Source organism: Malaclemys terrapin, chromosome 9, assembly GCF_027887155.1.
Source record: "Malaclemys terrapin pileata isolate rMalTer1 chromosome 9, rMalTer1.hap1, whole genome shotgun sequence".
NCBI lineage: Eukaryota > Metazoa > Chordata > Testudines > Emydidae > Malaclemys > Malaclemys terrapin.
The window spans coordinates 106,324,940-106,340,000 of NC_071513.1; the positions used below are offsets into that span (position 1 = coordinate 106,324,940).

The following is a 15,061-nucleotide window of genomic DNA, read 5'->3' on the forward strand; positions in this document are numbered from 1 at the left end:
GAAGGCCAGGTGACTCCTTAGCCCGGGAAACTGAACAAAGGCTGTGGGAGGGGTCGCTGAAGCCAGAGTGTGGGAAGCAGGCGGGAGAGATGGCTGGGAGGCAGAGATGGCTCTGACCTCCCAAGGGGGGCTGGGCTGGGATGCCTTGGGACCCCAAGATGGACCTAACTGAGGGGGTCCCTGTTGTCTGTGCCTGCAAGACCTGTCTTGGACTGTATTCCTGTCATCCAAATAAACCTTCTGCTCTACTGGCTGGCTGAGAGTCGCAGTGAATCGCAGGAAGCCGGGGGTGCAGGGCCCTGAGTTCCCCAATACTCTGTGACAACATCTATCACCAGGGAGTTGGGGGTGGGATGGAAGGAGTAGTACTCTATTCCTTTGGCTGGAATGTAATAGTTTTTATCTGACCATTTCCAAGTGGGTGGAATAGTGGCAGGTGTTTGCCAGTATGTGCAGGTGTCAACAGTCTCTCATTGATGGGTAGGGGGATCTTAGCCTGGTGAGTAATATGTAAAATGTCCATCAAGGAATGTTAAGACTCCTGGACTTCCTCTAAAGGAATCTGGAGGGATTCTGCCCAATGTTTCATTAAGTCCTGGAAGGCCCTAAAGTCATTTGCATAGGAGGGCAGTGATGTCATTATTGCCTCATCTGTGGAGGAGGATTTAGCCAAAGAGAGCAAACCTTCTTCATTTGGGGAGTCTTGCGCCTCTTGGGTTGCCTCAGGTACTGAGGGAACACATGGTACTGGCAGGCAATCTTGTGATGCCTGTGACTATTGTGGTATCAGCAGGTGTACTTGTTGGCATTTCTTCTGAGATTCTATCCTATAAAATTGTTTGCCATAATGTTTCCAGGGAACCCAGTAAGCCCACTGTGGAGGTGGATAGAAGGCTCCCTAACCGTATTAGTGCCCGAGAGACCTAGGGCATCTTCTGAGCTCTGGAAAGTCCTCCTCAAGGTATGTTCCAAGAGAAGTGTGGTGGAATGGTGTCAGCGGTTAGGGCAGCTAGGACCAGCTGCACTGCCCTGGAACTTCCTGATTAATCACAGTGCCTGAGTGGCTGCAGCCTATGTTATAAAACCAGCAACAACAGTAGAAGCACTGGCTGCTCAACGTGCTCCATACCTCCAGCTGCGGTTGATCATCTCCCTGCCTCTATCCCTGTCCAAGTTCTATCCTGGCTTCAGATGCCCAGCTCTGACTCTTGGCTATACCTCCTGACTGTGACTCCGGCTTACCTTTTGGCTTATGCTTTGGCTTCTGACTCCCAGCTCCAACTCTTCTACACTTTCGGACTTTGACTCCAGTTTACCCTTCAGCTTAGTCTTTGGCTTCTGTGAGAAATGAAGGGGGGGGGAGCTCCCTTTTATGGACACCCAGACAGCCAGTAGCTATAAAATCCCTCTTACTAGCTGTTCTCTAATTGCCCTACCTGTAAAGGGTTAAAAAGTCTCACTGCTATGCATAGGTAAAAGGAAGTGAGTGAACACCTGGCTGAAAGAGCCAATGGGAAGGCTAAAATGTTTTAAAATTGAAAAACGACTCCCCTTTTGTCTGTCTGTGGTTGTTCTTCAGGGAGAGGCAGACAGGGCTGCAGTTATGCTGTAAGAAGCTTAGGGCCAGGTATGAAAAATCCTCAGTATCATACGAATCCCACATATGTAAGTAGATCAGGAAATGTCTAGGAAGACGCAATTAAGTTTATCTCTTTTTATTTCTTTATGGCTTGTGGACTCCTCTGTGCTAACCCCCAAGTGCTTTTGTTTTGCTTGTAATCTTTAAGCTGGACCTCAAGAAAGCTATTCTTGATGCTTAATCCTTGTATTTTTTTTTTAAATCTAGCAAAAGCCTAAATTTCCAGATGTATTTTCTTTCTTTTTTTAAATTAATGACATTTATCTTTTTTAAGAACAGAATTGGATCTTTGTGTCTTAAGAAATTTGTGCATGGTGTTTAATTAGCTTGTGGCAACAGCTGATTTTTTTTCCTCCTCTTTCTCAGCTCTTCCCTAGAGGGGGGGTGAAAGGGCTTGAGGGTACCCCACAGGAAGGAATTCCCAAGTGTGCCTTCCTGGGTTCTCAAAGGGGGTTCTGCACTTGGGTGGTGGCAGCATCTACCAATCCAAAGTCAGAGAAAAGCTGTAACTTGGAAGTTTAATACAAGCCTGGAGTGGCAAGTTTTAGAGTCCTTGCTGGCCCCCACCTTCTGCATTCGAAGTGCCAGAGTAGGGAATCAGCCTTGACAACTTCTGACTCCTGCCTCTGCCCCTTGGCTCCACTTCAGAACCCACTCCTGCTGAGTTCAGCACTAATTAGTACGCCATACTCTTGCTCCAACCATTATGAGAAACTGCCCATGACTTGGTAGTTGACAAACAATCCCAAAACAGAGCCCTTTACAGAGACCTCAGAGGCTGAGGATGTGCCATTCCCCCAAGCTGAAAGGAGGCTTTGAGTATCAGTGTCAGTGCAGGTACTGGAGGCAGTGGATCAGATCCTGTTCTCATAAGAAAGAGTTTTCTCACCAGCTTTCAAAGCAGTACTGGGGAAGGGGCTCTCACTGATTCGGGGTCCTCTAAGATGCAATCCTCAGAAGAAAAGGATCTGGAGAACTATGGTAACAGATGGTAGGAGCCTGGTTACAGGGCTGTGGATGCTGCATTAGGTACCAAAGAGGCCAATGAGACTATGTCGATGCTTGGAGTGCTGATGTTCCAAAGAGGACAGTACTGGGGGCGGGGGGCGGGGAGGGAGGTGCTGGTCTGGGTGGTCTCTCTAACGCTTGAGATAGTCTTAGAGGCCCTGGTTTTAGATGTATCTTGGTGCCTGGAGGTGTCAGATAGTTCTAAGGTAGGGGCTTCTGGGTGTTGTTTGGCTGAAGGCTCTCCATTTGGGGCTTCTCAGGCAGTACCAGGGCTTCAGGGAGCATCAGCTGGAGCCACTATACCCATTGTGGGATGCAAGATCTCCTGAGAGTCAGCTCTATGAGGTAACATTCCTCTTTCTAGAATCTTAAGTAAGAGCGAGGTGCTTTCTTCTTTTTGAGGGCTTCATCTCTGGAACTGCCCTCGGAGCTCCAGAAGTCACTGGAGCATCCTAAGAGGTTGACACAGATGTATGGGGTACGGGTTGGGGAAACGGACTCCATTGGAGTTTGGACACATTCCATTAGGAGGAGCTTCAGCTTATCCTCTCTATCTTTGTGGGCCCTACCTTTGAATCCTGTGCAAACTTTACACTTCAACGGTACATGAGTTTCTCCAAGACACTGGAGACAACTAGGGTGCCCATCACTAGGTGGAAAAGACCTGTGACAGGGCTGGCAAGGCTTGAACCCCAGGGTCTTAGGTGTAACCCAGGGAAGTGCCAGAGAACAAAAGGGACAAGAAGTTTTGGGGGGGACTCCTCCAAGCTCTAATTGTACTACAACTAAGAAAAATTTGTACTAGGAAATAAAAACTAATTAAATAAAACAAAGTAAACAAGAAAGGCGGGAAGTAACTGAAAGCAGTGGACACCACAGCTGCTCCTACTTGAGCTGCAGACAGCTGAGAAGGTAGTGGAATGGCAGCAGGTTGGTGTCTTCTTACATGCCCTTGCATGGGAGCAGAAGGCACTGCTCTGTGGATAGGAGGCCCCCCCAGCTACAGCTATTTAAAATCTCTGGTCAAGAATGCACAGGCATGCACATGTCCTATGTGGCGCACCCATAGGGACAGATATTTGAAGAACTAACCCTTTCTTCCCCATCAAGGACTGTTTGACTGAAACTGTAACCAATATTCACTGTCTCCAAAAAAGGGCCTTTGATAGGGTTTGACTGTTTGTTTTGCATAATTAATCAATTTCAGTTTCAATGCTCTTTGTCTCATTTTGATTCTTTTCTGTTTGTGTGGTTCAATCAATAAATTCACAGTCTTTGGCATGAATTTCCTAATGTGTCTGCCATGGTACCGGAAGACTGAGGTCACTGTATACCAAACCCTGTATACCAACGTTGTTTAACAGTGACTAGGTCATTAATGCCTTTGACACTTTGAGCCCATATATTCTACCTAAATTAATACAACAGGAATCAGTGGGGGACAAAGCATAGGGCCACTTGTAGAAGTAGACAATCAATCAAAGCTGCACTCATTGGTAGAGCGAAGACTGGTATCAACAGGTCAAAGTAGAAGACTTAAAGGACAGAGTGGGGTTAACTGGTGATGGGCTTTGGAGATATGGAGGAGTCTCAAAAAGAGGTTTGAGTCCAGCATGACCTTGAAACTTTCTTCACTAGAATGTAGGGTCCAACAGGGCAGTCCCTGAACTATAGTAAAATACTACAATGCTGTTATGTTTGTAATCTACCAGTTTAACATATGACATTGCTCTCAGAGGAATGCATGGCAATATTAAGGTCAAACAGCGATCTCATTACAAAAGCAAAGAGAAGTATTCGGGTCCTATAATGTTTTCCACATACCAAGTTAAAAATATGACATTAACCCCATAGGATCATTTCTCAACACAATGCAATAAGTGCTCTTTTCGCAGCCCAATCAGCACACAATTGGGGCCAATGTGACATCCTCAGGGCTGTAACTAGGGTGGCGCAGGAGGGGCACCTGTCCCACGCACAAAGCTGGCAGGCATGTGTACGCAAAAATGAGACAGTGCAGGATCAGGCCCAGCATCACCCCCCCCCCCCCCCCGCAGGACTGGGCCCAGCAGCATCATCAGGAGGTCAGAGTGCTCAGCACCCCCGCACGCTTGCAGGTCTAGTGACCCTGACTGGAGCAGGATCCCAGGCACTAGGACTGCAGTAGCAGGCCGGCAGAATGGCTGAGCTACTTGCAGCTGAGGTAAGAGACCAGCGAGGAGGGCGGTGCAGAGGACTAAAGCCACAGGGAGGGGATGCCGGGGGCTAGGGCTGCGGGGAGTGCAGTTGGTGCATGCGGGTGATTCTAGATGGGGGAACTGGTGGCTGGGGTGAGTCCCTGGAGGGGGGGCAGGGGGGACTAGATACTAGGGCACAGTTCCTGAATGGGGGGGTTAAGTGCTTGGGGGCACTCTTGGGGGTGGGGTGTCTGGATGCAGTTGCTGAGGGCAGTCCCTGGGTGGGGGACTGGATGTTGGAGGTGGCAATCGGGGGGTGGGGGGAGAGAGGGGGGAAGTGCATTCTGCCCTGAACAGGGCACCCTGTTACCCAGTGTTTGGGGGGGGGGGGTGGGCTGGATGCTCTGGGGACAGTGTTGGGGGAGGGGGGATTCCCTGGCTGAGAGGGTAGTGGGGGGCAACCCACCACTAGGCTGGGCTCCCTATCTTTGCAGGCAGGCTCTGCAGCCATACTCTCTGCGCTGCCAGCAGCAGCGCAGAAGTGAAGGTGGCAATACATCATGCCATGCCACCCTTACAGTGAATTAATTTTAACAGTTAAGGTTCTGACTTATTTCATTAATTAAAAATGATCTTGGTAGACATTTGCCAGTGTTGAAATGAAAGATACAACATTAATATGAATTGTATTGCTGTCATAACAAATACTAACCTTTCTTCTTTTTTTGGATGTACAGGAAGCATATATATTGTGTGGATGCAGGCTACATAACACACAGAAAGCTGCATATGCGGCCCACAATGGTAAATAGGTTGACAATCACTGCTATGGAATGACTGGCAAGAAGCTAGAGGGCACCATTGTTGTTTCCCACTTTGTGAACCTGTGCAACTAATACCTGGCCTGCAAGGACATCAGCAGGAAGGTCCATTTTTCTCTGCTGACCCAGTGGCCCAATTAGATCCCCATTTAAAATGGCAGATGCTATTCCTGCAGGGAAGACAGCTGGTACTACTGCAGTAAATATACCAGCATCTCCGTTACTTCTTTTACCTAATTCTGGGAAGATGGTTAGGTGCCATCTATACTATTATAACTAGGCCTCCTAACAGTCTTGTCTTTCCTTCCTAATCTACCCTGCATGCAGCAGGATCATTTTATTTGGAATACTACAACTGGTCTATCAGCATGTCCAAGTCAGATCATATTTATAAAATTTTAACTGAAGAGGCTTAAAATTACAAACTCCTCTATGGATTAAAAATAGATCAACTCCTAGAGCTCAACTCCCATTCACCAACTGATTTTAATCCACTTCATGATTTTATACTGCTAGATCATTAATCCTAGTTGTCATGTATATTACTACTAAACTGAAGAGCTCTGTGTAGCTCAAAACTTAAGTTGATTGAATAAAAGATGCTACCTCACCGACTTGTCCAACTAAATGGACCAAAAGATTTTATACCTTTTTCCTCTCACTCAGATGCCACATTCCAAACCTTGGGATCCATGGTATTTTATTTGCACCACTCCACTTTATAAAAAACAAATACCAAACGAATCACCACCATATTTTTTTAAATTAAGAGGTTACCAGTAGCAAATACCATTGACCTCTTTCCATCTGATTCGGTGTTAATTTGTTGGTCAAGCAGCAAAGGACTGCATAGGGCATATGATGCCTGCACTGCATTTTGTGGGGAAATGAAGGAAATAGAACTATGCAGACGTGTTTATTTTAAACACAGCACGCTGAGCAGAACTGCTTGTGCAGACAGCGCGCAGCGAAGACGCAGACCCTGGTTACTGCGTCACCCAGCGCACGGAGTCGAGTGGGCTCAAAGCTGCCGGCTACCCCTGCGCAGGCGAGAGCAGCTACGGTCCGGGTGGGGCGAACGGGCCCTGGCTCGGCGATGCCTCCTCATAGCCCTCCTGGCCGCAGATCCTTGGGGCTGGGGAAGAACAAATCCCCCGCCCATGGCTGGAAGGTCCGGGGGCTTGAATCGCTCTCTCCCCGCCCTCTCACTGGCTTCCGCGTCCGCGTCCGCTCCCGTCCCGCCTGTTCCCAGGAGGTCGGGGCCAGTCCTGGGCCCGAGCCCCATCCTTTAGCTCACGCAGGAAGGTCTCCCGCAGGCGGGCCAGGCCCCCCTCCCGCAGCAGGCGCCGCGCCGCCTCCCGACCCCCGAGCTGGGCCCGGGTCAGGGCCGAGGCAGTGACCTGGGCCGCCACGCGGATCGGCCGCGACTCCGACAGCTTCTCGATGAGCCGCGGGTTGTTGAGCAGCGTGAAGAGCAGGCGCCGCAGCACCATCTCTCGGCCCCGGATCCTGCGGCACGACGGCTGCACCCGAACGACTACGGCCGCAAGCAGGGAGGAAGAACCGCCTCACGTGTGGAATCCAGCGCTGTGATTGGCTGAATAGCCCTAGGCTAAAGGAGGCCAATAGAAGGTAGACGCACGTGACACAATCCCCTCAGGGATTGGCTGCTACCATCGGGGCGGGAGAGAGTAAGCGGCCTTGCCTTTACCGTGATCCTCACTGGGATTGGCTGCTCAGAGGCTGATGGACACGGAGGGATTTAGGGAGCTAGGTCACATGCTCGCACAGTAGCCACCGTGTCCGTGAGCACTGCATCGGTGTTGGCGGGTGGTTGGCTGCCCCGTGCCGGAGCCGGCCTCTGCGAGGCGCTGTCCGGGTCCGGTCCGCCATGTGCTCGGTAGCGATGCTAAGCGTCCTGCGCAGCGACTCCTATGTGGAGCTGAGTCAGTACCGGGACCAGCACTTTCGGGTGAGGGGCGGGCGAGAGATGGGGAGGTGTGTGGGGGAAGTAGGCACGTGGGAGATTGGGGTGGGAGGCGGGGAAGGGGGTTGGGCGTGGCGGGATCGGTTCTGGCGTGCAGGGTGTGAAGATGGAGATGTGAGGAAGAGAGGGATAGAAGTATTGGGCCCTGCACGTAAGGGTTACCAGCAACCTAACAGCTACAGCAGGGGCGGGCAAACTTTTTGGCCTGAGGGCCACATCAGGTTTCTGAAATTGTATGGCGGGCTGGTTAGTGGAGGCAGTGCCTCCCCAAACAGCCAGGCGTGGCCCGCCCCCATCCAACCCGTCCCCTGACTACCCCCCGCTGCCCCATCCAACCCCTCCTCTCCTTCCTGACTGCCCCCCCCCCCCATGGACCCCTGCCCCATCCAACCACCCCTTCTCCCTGACTGCCCCTGGAACCCCTGCCCCTGACTGCCCCCGGCCTCCTCATCCAACCCCTCCTCTCATTCCTGACTCCCCCCCCCCCCCCGTTCAATCCCCCTGTTCCCTGCCCTCTGACCACCCCAACCCCTGTCTACACCACCCTCCTGAACTCCTCTGCCCCCTATCCAATCCCCCCTGCCCCCTTACTGTGCTGCCCATAGCACTGGGTCAGGCTGGCTCTGCAGTTGCGCTGTCCAGCAAGAGCTCACAGTCTGAATGCCCAGAACATTGTGCCGGAACAGCAGGGGAGGGGCCGGGGCTAGCCTCCCAGGACAGGAGCTCAGGGGCCGGCAGGAGGGTCCCGCGGGCCGGATGTGGCCCATAGTTTGCCCACCTCTCAGCTACAGGATTAAACTGTTCCTCACAAACTGATTAAAAAGCTGAATCTCTGCTGTCCAGATGCAGTGACCAGGGGAAAGCTGATCTCGGCTGCTGGACAAGGGCCATTCTCTATTTTCCCTCTTGTTTCCGAGCTTCTTGCCTTGTGAGGGCGGCTGAAATGTCTCTACTGCTTTAGCTTTCTCACAGCCTCTTGATTGCTGTGATGTGGGTGCAATTTCCCTAGTCTATTCCTTATCCCAGAGTTCATTTTTGAATTATTTCTCAAACAATAATTCCACTGGCTCTTCTGCTGCTCCTAAGCAGCAGAGTGAAATTGGCCCATTCTGCTGCTGCTTGGCAGTTGGGACTAAAAGCAGTGAAAACAGGATTCCATGTCAGTTCACTCTGGAACTGCTTTGCAAGGCTCCGAGCAGCAGAAGTACTGGTGCTTTCTGCAAACTTGGAAAAGTGCCTTGTAGTCTATTCTGTTCATTTTTGGAAGATTATCTTTATAACCATAAGGGCTAGAGGGTTTTTCTTTGTTTTGTTTTTTGTTTTTTTAAATGGGCATATGTGGGCTAGTGTGTTTGTTCAGCCTCTTATCTGAAATATTTCCCAGTATTGTTAAGGTATTGCAGATCAACTCATCCCACATGTTGCCACTTTACTGTTGAAGTTATTGAATGGAGTGGAGTCTAAATGTTGGTTTTTACTATTTGAAATTTCAGGGTAACAGATATGACCAGGAGCGACTGCTGAAAAAGAGCTGCACCCTGTATGTGGGGAATCTCTCCTTCTATACAACAGAAGAGCAGATCTATGAACTGTTTGGTAAAAGTGGGGATATAAAGAAAATCATTATGGGCCTGGACAAAGTGAAGAAAACTGCTTGTGGTTTCTGTTTTGTTGAGTATCCTTGTCTGCAAAGTAAAACATCTATACAGTGGGTATGGAAGCCAAAATCTAGACCAGGGGTAGGCAACCTATGGCACGCGTGCTGAAGGCGGCACACGAGCTGATTTTCAGTGGCACTCACAATGCCCGGGTCCTAGCCACCAGTCCGGTGGGCTCTGCATTATAATTTAATTTTAAATGAAGCTTCTTAAACATTTTGAAACCTTATGTATTTTACATCCAACAATAGTTTAGTTATATATTATAGACTTATAGAAAGAGGCCTTATAAAAAGGTTAAAATGTATTACTGGCACGCAAAACCTTAAATTAGCGTGAATAAATGAAGACTCGGCACACCACTTCTGAAAGGTTGCCGACCCCTGATTTAGACAACCCTAACCAGAGTAAAAGAGTTGTAAAGGCTTGGCTTTGTTCCTATTGTAGGTACAATTACTATGTAATAACCAACCGGGTTAAAACACAGTTTAGCCTTGCAGTGCAGATAAGACTGAACTGTGCTGTTGAAGTGTTCCATCAGTGATAAAGTCTCAGACAGGGGAGCTCTTTGTGAATATGGTAAACACTGCAGTCCTGTCTATACTGCAAGATTTAACCTAATTTTTAAAGTCTGGGTGACTAAATTGTAACACAAGATATTACTGTATAGATGGGACCTAAAATCGTAATGATTCTATTGTGTGGGACTGAGTATTTTTGTGCTAATCCCTCTCTCCAGGGCACTGGGTCACTGTTCTGGGCAGTATAGTATAAGAAAGAAGCTGACATATTTAGAGCACATAAGGGTGCCATGTATGATTAGAGAGCTTGAGAAGCCAAACTTTGTTTCCTCATATCAATTTGAATAAAATGGCTAACTTCAGGCCCCCAAAATTGTTGGAAGGGTTATTGTCAGGTTAAAGATCATAGATGTAAAAGACTTGTTGCTGTTTTTTGGGATTACAAAAATAGAATTAAAAATCTTTAACTATAATTTACTCTTAACTATACTGTTTGACATTTGTCTCAACTAGGCTATACTTCAGGTACTCATAACAGCCAGTTCTTGTCTAGCACTTTTCACTAGTAGAAATCAGTTTGGATTGCAAATACTGTAATAATACAGTGGGTATTTGTTTACAAATTCATTTGTATTTGAATAAAAAAAACACATGGAAATATTTCTAAAGGTCTTGTATTTTATAAAAACATATTTTTACAAATATAACATTAGATCTGAGATCTCAAATTTTGTCCTGCTTTTTAGTTTCTGTAGAGTATAACAAGGAGTAATGATATACACCTGGATGAAGAAAAGGGAAACTTTTCCCTGATATGCATTCTAACAGTGAGATCTAGTAGACTGTAAAATAGTCTCAAAAAGGATGTTGGGGGAGTCCCATTATTTTAATTATTTGGGATCTGACAATATATTTGTGTGGTATGGAGAATCTGATTTTCTGTCAGGTAGTGTGGAAAGTGGCTTAATAGCTAACTTGTCTCATCTGTGACTAAATCAAACACCTTCTAGATGCTAAACTACCACAGTGAGAAATATATCATAAATGCCTAGGTAGACAGATCCTGGGTATTCTTTTTTTGTGACTGTCTTGAATTTCCATTAAATACAAGGCACACATTCCTGTAAAATCATTTTTAGTAATCCTGCAAACCTGTCCTTTTTAACTAGGTTAAATTCTGGACTCTTTGAAGCTAGTTGATTTTCCTGTTGACTTTACAATAGGTGGGTGCTTGTTTCTTCTTGAGTTAATAGTTTAATTTTTATTTTGCAAATCATAGAGTTAAATTAATCTGATATTTCATACCATTCCTAACAATCCTGGATTACTGCCATTTAACACACGCGATTTGATTTGTGAAAAAGGAATTAATTTTTAAAATCTAACCTAGGAATGAGTCAAACTCAATCAAATATTTGTTGAGATCATTGCATTTGAATATTTTTGTTCTATAGAAGTTTGAAAGACTGTTGAACCTCGTTCTTTAACATAATCCTAAGATACTACTCAAGAGGAGATGCTGAAAATGCAATGAGATACATCAATGGGACACGGCTTGATGATAGGATCATCAGGACAGATTGGGATGCAGGTTTTAAAGAGGGCAGACAGTATGGTCGTGGAAGGTCAGGGGGTCAGGTAAGTTGTTCCACAATCCGTTTTTCACTATTTGCTGGTGAAATTATTGATGTTTCTTGAATCTTCACTTTTGAGTGACCATTTAGAGTTAACTTTAATTTTGCTAACTTCCATGGCCAGAGTAAAATTTCATCACATCTAAGAGTCCATTATATAATGCATTTAAGTATTTACCTACGAAGAATATAACCTTATGTCATTCCTTTTTTTGGTATTCAAGTTACATTGGAGCCTGTGTTCAGCTGCTGTGGGAAGAGAAATGGTACTTGCAGAACAAGCATAAAAGCTGCCCAGCTAAGAGCTGTGTTGTAGCCTGCCAAGAACCACGGAACATCACCTAAGTTGCCTAAATTGGAGTACATAGAAGTTGCTCTTATCTTTAGTGTGTAGGGTAGATTACAGACCCCAGGATGGAATGGTCCATCTTGATATGAGGAGGGTCCTTGTGGGTGTTGTTAAAGAAGACGACAGCTGTATGCTAATATACCAAATTCCGCAGGCTGCACTTCAGCTATTCTTGCTGAATGAAGTAGAGAAGGAAACTGTCACTAATTTTCCTAAATATTATACAGCTTGTACTGGTGTATTACCTGGACTGTTGTTACCTGGGACAGGTGTTAACTACCTTGTTGGTATTGTATATTAACTCTTGTGCAATAGTTTACTTGCTGGAATGCTCTAATATTTCACTCCTTTTCCCCCACCCACCCCAATCCAGGTCCGAGATGAATATCGGCAGGACTATGATGCTGGGAGAGGAGGTTATGGCAAAGTTGTTCAACCCCAGTGAATATTGAATGACCCATCAGCATCACAGGAGAACTGTAGCTGCATCGTGGTAGATCTTATGATGAGCAGCGAAGGACATCTGTTGCACATGAATGTTGTTTAGGTAACTGAGACTTAGAAGATTTTTTTTTCAGTGTTGCTGAGATCTTTAAATATATTAAATGTCTCTTCCATTTTTCAAGACCAGTTACAAAATCAGGATCAAAGCTATACTTTAAGTGTTGTAGGGTAGATAATAGAATATAGTGAAGATCTGGGAGTAAAACTTATAGCACTGATTCACATGAGAGACCTGTGATTGCTAACTGCTGCTTTTTTTAATGTTTGAACTGTTATACTAGACTGAGCCAGAGTTTTTTAACAGTATGTTGATTTCTTCCATTTGTCCAAAGCCTGATACACAGGCATCAGGTTTTTTTTGTTTACATTAGTAGTGAAGGGGGTGGGTAAGAATGGGTTGTGTACCAAACATAAAAATTAAGAGGATAGAAATAGTTTATTTTTTTGGTAAAATACAGAGAAGGTCCAGATTTCTCTGACGTGTATTTGACTAGCAAGAAATAAGATGTCTTTTTTTGGTAACAGCTAGCAAACATATGAAGGGCACACCTGAACAAACTCTTTATCGTGGGGTTATCTCTCTGTTCATCAAAGTGATAGGAGCATAGCAGCTAACTGAAGACCTGACCCATACGTATTTCCACTAAGAGTCGAGTATGTATGAGGTCTGATACCCAGTAGTATCTGTAGTGTGTGTATATTAGAGCCTGTCACTTTGATACTGTAAAACAGGTGGTGTGAAGTTTCTTTATCCAGTGGGTGGGAAGGGGGACTGCCGTAAGCAAAGGGAATGTAGAGAATTGAGAGTTTAAAAATTGGTGCTAGATGGTATTTGCTACCTCTGTAAACTTGGCAACACTCTTACTTTTTTATTTTTTTAAGGGTTGCTCCTGTATCAGTTTTGTCCAGTAAAAGGGGTTTGTTAGTAATTTTATTATGTGGATGAATATTTTTTCCCTATTCCTCCACAGATGGGAGAATTTGCATGGTTACCTCCAAAAGGTGGATGTCTAAGGAGACAGGGTATTGGAAAAGAAAAGCAGTTCTGAAAGGGTGTGAGTTTTGTCTTCTATTTCAGGCTAGAGTCATTCCTGCTTTAACAAGCAAACTGGCAAAAGCCAAGGTTCAAACTCCAGCCCTGCCTCGGAGTCCATTATGCATCTGATGGGAAATCATATAGTGACTCTAGGACTTTATGTATGACTTTTGCGGATTGTGTCAAAACTAATTTAAGTGATTGTATAATAGCATGGACTCTTTTTAAAATATAAACTGATGCTCAAAATGTTCAAAACCTGGACATTTCAACAATGTCAAGTTCGGGCTTCCCTGGCTTTGCTTGAGGACTTGGGAATCTTGAGAGATGTATATTGAGTCTAAACACCTTAATCCAGCAGTGTTGAAGACTCATCTGCCTAAAAACTTCTTCCTCTCTCAAATTGCTCAGCCCTCTGGACACTTACTTAATTCTGCTTTTCCAATCATAATATTAGGGATTGACAGCATCTGCATTTATGTAAAGAGAAAGCATAACTTATTCCTTTTCTTAACATATAAAACCTTTCAGGCCTTTACGTGAGCGGTATAAGCCTACTATTTTTCTTTTTACATCACCTGTAAAGAAGGGTAAAATGGACTGAGTGATGAGCTTTAATCAGACTTTCTAAGTATCTTGCAGGTACCTCTATGCATCATGTTTCAGACCCATTACTTTAATTAAGTTATAGGTACAATGAAGTAAAATGCACACCCACCATCTTATCGTCACATCTAAGAGAATTTAAAATGGTGAATTTCTAACCTTTTCCTGTCATGGAAGGTACTGTAAATGTTTAGTACTGGGATCTTTGATTAGGGGAAAGTCCTATAAACAGAATGTTAACTTAGTTTTTTTTCTTACCTAATGATGCATGTGTCTGAGCAGATCTATCTACCACTTGCTCTGTAACAAGTCCAATAGCAATTTTCAGAAGGATAATCTGTGATTGCACAAGTTTTATGAAAAGATTTATTGTCAAAACCACAAACTACTTTCAAATAAAGCTGCACTACTCAAATTGATTTGTTTTTAGATTGTCATTTGTCCCTTAACAGAAGCAGTGATGGGAATAAAGTAACTACATTTTGCACATTCTTAGCCAAAGGCCTTGTTTGGGCTGTCTCTGTGTGTAATTCACTAAATTATGGAAGAATAACACACTGGACAGTGAATACACTCTCTCCTATCGCTTAATTAAGACACTGTCTCACAACTATACCCACTTGTTAACAGATCCTGAATGACAATATAACAATGTAATTTGTTCTGTCACAGTTACCAGGGGTTGCAGCCTGAACGTAACATTATAGTGGACTGCCAGGCCTACTGTAGTTAAGGTTTGGACCAACTTTCTGTTTAAAGCTTGACCTATAAGTGCTCTAAAATTTGCATGCTTACTCTGATTGGTTGATTGCCTTAAAATTTTGGTGTGCCTCATGAGGGTGCTGGCTTGGGCTAGTGCTCCAATTTTGGGGGTCATTTGACCAAGGAATTCCTGAGATACAACACCCCCTCTCCTTCCGCCCCCCCCCCCCCCCCCCCCCCTGGATTTTCTTAAGGTTGACATTATATCTTTGCATGACCTGGAGGTGAAACCATTGTTCAGATCCTTGCCCAAAGGTCTCACTTGCTTGAGGGTTCTCTCTAAAGAGTGCCTAGCATCCCCTTGTCCTTTGGGGGAAGCAAAAGTCAGAACAGTAATAGACAGAGAGTTAGGTACATGC

General features: G+C 45.5%; 2 protein-coding genes across 4 annotated transcripts; one reads left to right on the top strand and one right to left on the bottom strand.

Annotated features, from left to right (window-relative positions):
* Positions 1-6,548: 6,548 nt before the first annotated feature.
* Positions 6,549-7,222, bottom strand: NCBP2AS2 (NCBP2 antisense 2 (head to head)). The gene has a single exon (XM_054040232.1). It carries the CDS (start codon positions 7,136-7,138, stop codon positions 6,851-6,853), a length of 288 nt encoding a protein of 95 aa, XP_053896207.1. The 5' UTR covers positions 7,139-7,222; the 3' UTR covers positions 6,549-6,850.
* NCBP2 (nuclear cap binding protein subunit 2) lies at positions 7,199-14,359 on the top strand. Of its 3 annotated transcripts, none has more exons than XM_054040231.1 (4): positions 7,199-7,277; positions 9,126-9,307; positions 11,311-11,449; positions 12,168-14,359. In XM_054040231.1, exons 2-4 carry the CDS (start codon positions 9,258-9,260, stop codon positions 12,237-12,239), a joined length of 261 nt encoding a protein of 86 aa, XP_053896206.1. In that variant the 5' UTR covers positions 7,199-7,277; positions 9,126-9,257; the 3' UTR covers positions 12,240-14,359. The 3 variants fall into 3 exon arrangements, with proteins under 3 accessions (XP_053896206.1, XP_053896204.1, XP_053896205.1); XM_054040229.1 differs by lacking the exon at positions 7,199-7,277 and adding an exon at positions 7,323-7,617; XM_054040230.1 differs by lacking the exon at positions 7,199-7,277 and adding an exon at positions 7,326-7,591.
* The last annotated feature ends 702 nt before the right edge of the window (positions 14,360-15,061 follow it).